Source organism: Pteropus vampyrus, unplaced genomic scaffold (genome assembly GCF_000151845.1).
Source record: "Pteropus vampyrus isolate Shadow unplaced genomic scaffold, Pvam_2.0 Scaffold12121, whole genome shotgun sequence".
Lineage (NCBI taxonomy): Eukaryota > Metazoa > Chordata > Mammalia > Chiroptera > Pteropodidae > Pteropus > Pteropus vampyrus.
Genome location: NW_011900902.1, coordinates 3,066 through 5,219, shown reverse-complemented (window position 1 = coordinate 5,219; position 2,154 = coordinate 3,066). Strand labels below are relative to the sequence as shown.

Genomic DNA, 2,154 nt, shown 5'->3' with positions numbered 1-2,154 from the left:
GCATTAGATCTTTCTGGATCTTCTATATATCCAAACTTTACAGAGCTCTCTTCTAGGGACCCTATTCCCCCACCCCACCCCACCCCTGACCTATAATTCTCCCCATGATCAAATTTGTTAGAGCAAAGGAATCCATGGGGTTGGTAATAAAATCGTCCTGCTCAGGCCCAACTCCAGTGAATTTCCATGAAAGACTAAAGAAAACCAATTCAAGCAGCTAACACTCAGTAAGCCACTGCACTAAAGGGAAACAGCCAAAAGTCTGGCGTGTATGAATCAAAATTCAGCTTCCAAAAAGCGGCTCAGGGTGCTATTGAGAGCTGAACAGACTGACTGACCAGAAGTCACATCTAAGAAAGCTACAGACCATGTGGTAAACAGAATAATGCTCCCCCGCAAGATGGCCACATCTTAATCCCTGCACCTGTGAATATGTGACCTTAAAAGGCAATAAGGATTTTGTAGACATGATGAAATTAAGGATATTGAGCCGGGGAGGATAATCCTGGATTACCTGGGTGGGTCCAAAGTAATCACAAAGGTCCTTAAAAGGAGAGAGAGAGGCAGGAGTGTCTGAACCAGAGGAGGAGATGACCACAGCAGAGGTCAGAGCGATGAGGCATGAGAAAGACTCAACTGGTCCTGATGGCTGAGAATAGAAAGCAGGCAGAGTGGAGGAATGCGGGTGGCCTCTGGAGGCTGGAAAAGGCCAGGAAACAGATTCTCCCCTGAAGCTTCCAGAAGGAACGCAGCCCTGCTGACACCCTGATCTCACCCGAGTGAGACCCCCTCTGGACTTCTGTCCCAACTGATACAGATCACCAAGACAGGAAACTCCTACTTGGGATCCCACAATGTGCAAGAAGTCACTGGGTCTAGGCAAGCAATTTTTTTAATGAAGTGTAGAAGAGAAAATTGAATTGCACACAGAAAAAATATACTTTGACGAAGCTTTTGTTTCCGATAGATGTCTGTGTGTGTATGTGTGTCTGTGTGTGTGCGTGTGCGTGTTTCTAGCCATCTGCACCTGTGTGTGTATGAACTGCATCACCATAAAAACTTGCAAGAACATTGGCCTAGAAAAGTCACAGTTTCTAAAACCCACGTTAAGATCGCGAGATGGGAGAGAGTAGCCAGCCACCTAGAGCCCGCTCCATCACCAACATCCTCTTTTTGCAGAGGAAGGAACTAGGGCCCACAGAGGTGAAGACTTGCCCATGGTCACAAGGCTCTGACGTGGCGGGACCAGGATTCCGGTGCAAGTGTCACTTTCCCCTCTAACTGCACCAGCCCCGTTTCGAGTGCGTGGGACTGTTCTCGGCACTAAACACCCACATCCCACTGGAGCCTGAGCACCGCAGTGCCGGGCGGGTGTTCTCAGATGAGGTTAAGCTAAGTCTCACGGCGGCGGCGACGCTTGCCCCTAAGTAGGATCCAGAGTCTGGTCTCGGGACGCACCTGCTGGTCCAAGGCTCTGGCCTGCAGCTGCAGCTCCTTGACCTCGGCCTGCACCCGGGCCCGGCACTTCAGCAATCGGCCCATGTTCTCCAGCCTCTCGCTGTCCCGCAGCCGCTTGACCTGGCTCTGGGCGATGCTGATCTGCACCTGGAGTCTGTCGCGCTCCGCCTCCAGACTGTGGATCTCCTCACTGCCCAGGCGGGGGGCCAGCAAGGGGCGGAGCTCAGCGTCGCCAAAGGCCCGCCCTTCCTTAGGCCGCAGGGTCCCGCCCCCGGCCCCTTTAGCAGCCCCCTCTCCGGCTCTGAGACCCAGGCGCTCCGCTCACAGTTGCTTATTGATGCGCTGGTGGACCTCCTTGCTGTAGGCCCGCCTCTCGCCCTCCATCGCTCTGCACTGTCGCTGCAGTCTGCTCAGCTCCCAATCCACTAAGGGACGGACCAGGCGAGGGACTCAACAGGAACCCAGGCCCCAGCCGCTTCCTCCCCGGGACCTAGACATCCTGGCTCCCTTAGGGCCTCACAAGCTGCAGCTGAGTCGCAGGCCCAGTCTCGCACACCCTTCTAGGGCTGCCTCCAACTTCCTCACTGTACCCTAGGCGGACCTCGAGATTTCCCCCCTAAACCCACTCCTCCTCCGGTTCGGAAATACATCCGTTTCCCCACTAGAGGGCGCCCCTGGGAGGACTCGCGGTCCTCA

General features: G+C 54.5%; 1 protein-coding gene across 1 annotated transcript; it reads right to left on the bottom strand.

Annotated features, from left to right (window-relative positions):
• Window positions 1-1,082: 1,082 nt before the first annotated feature.
• LOC105310804 (coiled-coil domain-containing protein 114-like) lies at window positions 1,083-2,140 on the bottom strand. Its single transcript, XM_011386911.2, has 2 exons — window positions 1,784-2,140; window positions 1,083-1,648 (listed from the first exon to the last, which is right to left on the bottom strand). The coding sequence occupies exons 1-2, from the start codon at window positions 1,840-1,842 to the stop codon at window positions 1,393-1,395; spliced, it is 315 nt and encodes a 104-aa protein (XP_011385213.1). The 5' UTR covers window positions 1,843-2,140; the 3' UTR covers window positions 1,083-1,392.
• Between the last annotated feature and the right edge of the window lie 14 nt (window positions 2,141-2,154).

Coding starts and splice junctions, on each gene's coding strand:
- LOC105310804 (XM_011386911.2), bottom strand. CDS start 1,842: ATGGAGGGCGAGAGGCGGGCCTACAGCAAGGAGGTCCACCAGCGCATC. Junction 1,649..1,783: donor CAGCGCATCAATAAGCAACT/GTGAGCGGAGCG, acceptor CCGCCTGGGCAG/TGAGGAGATCCACAGTCTGG.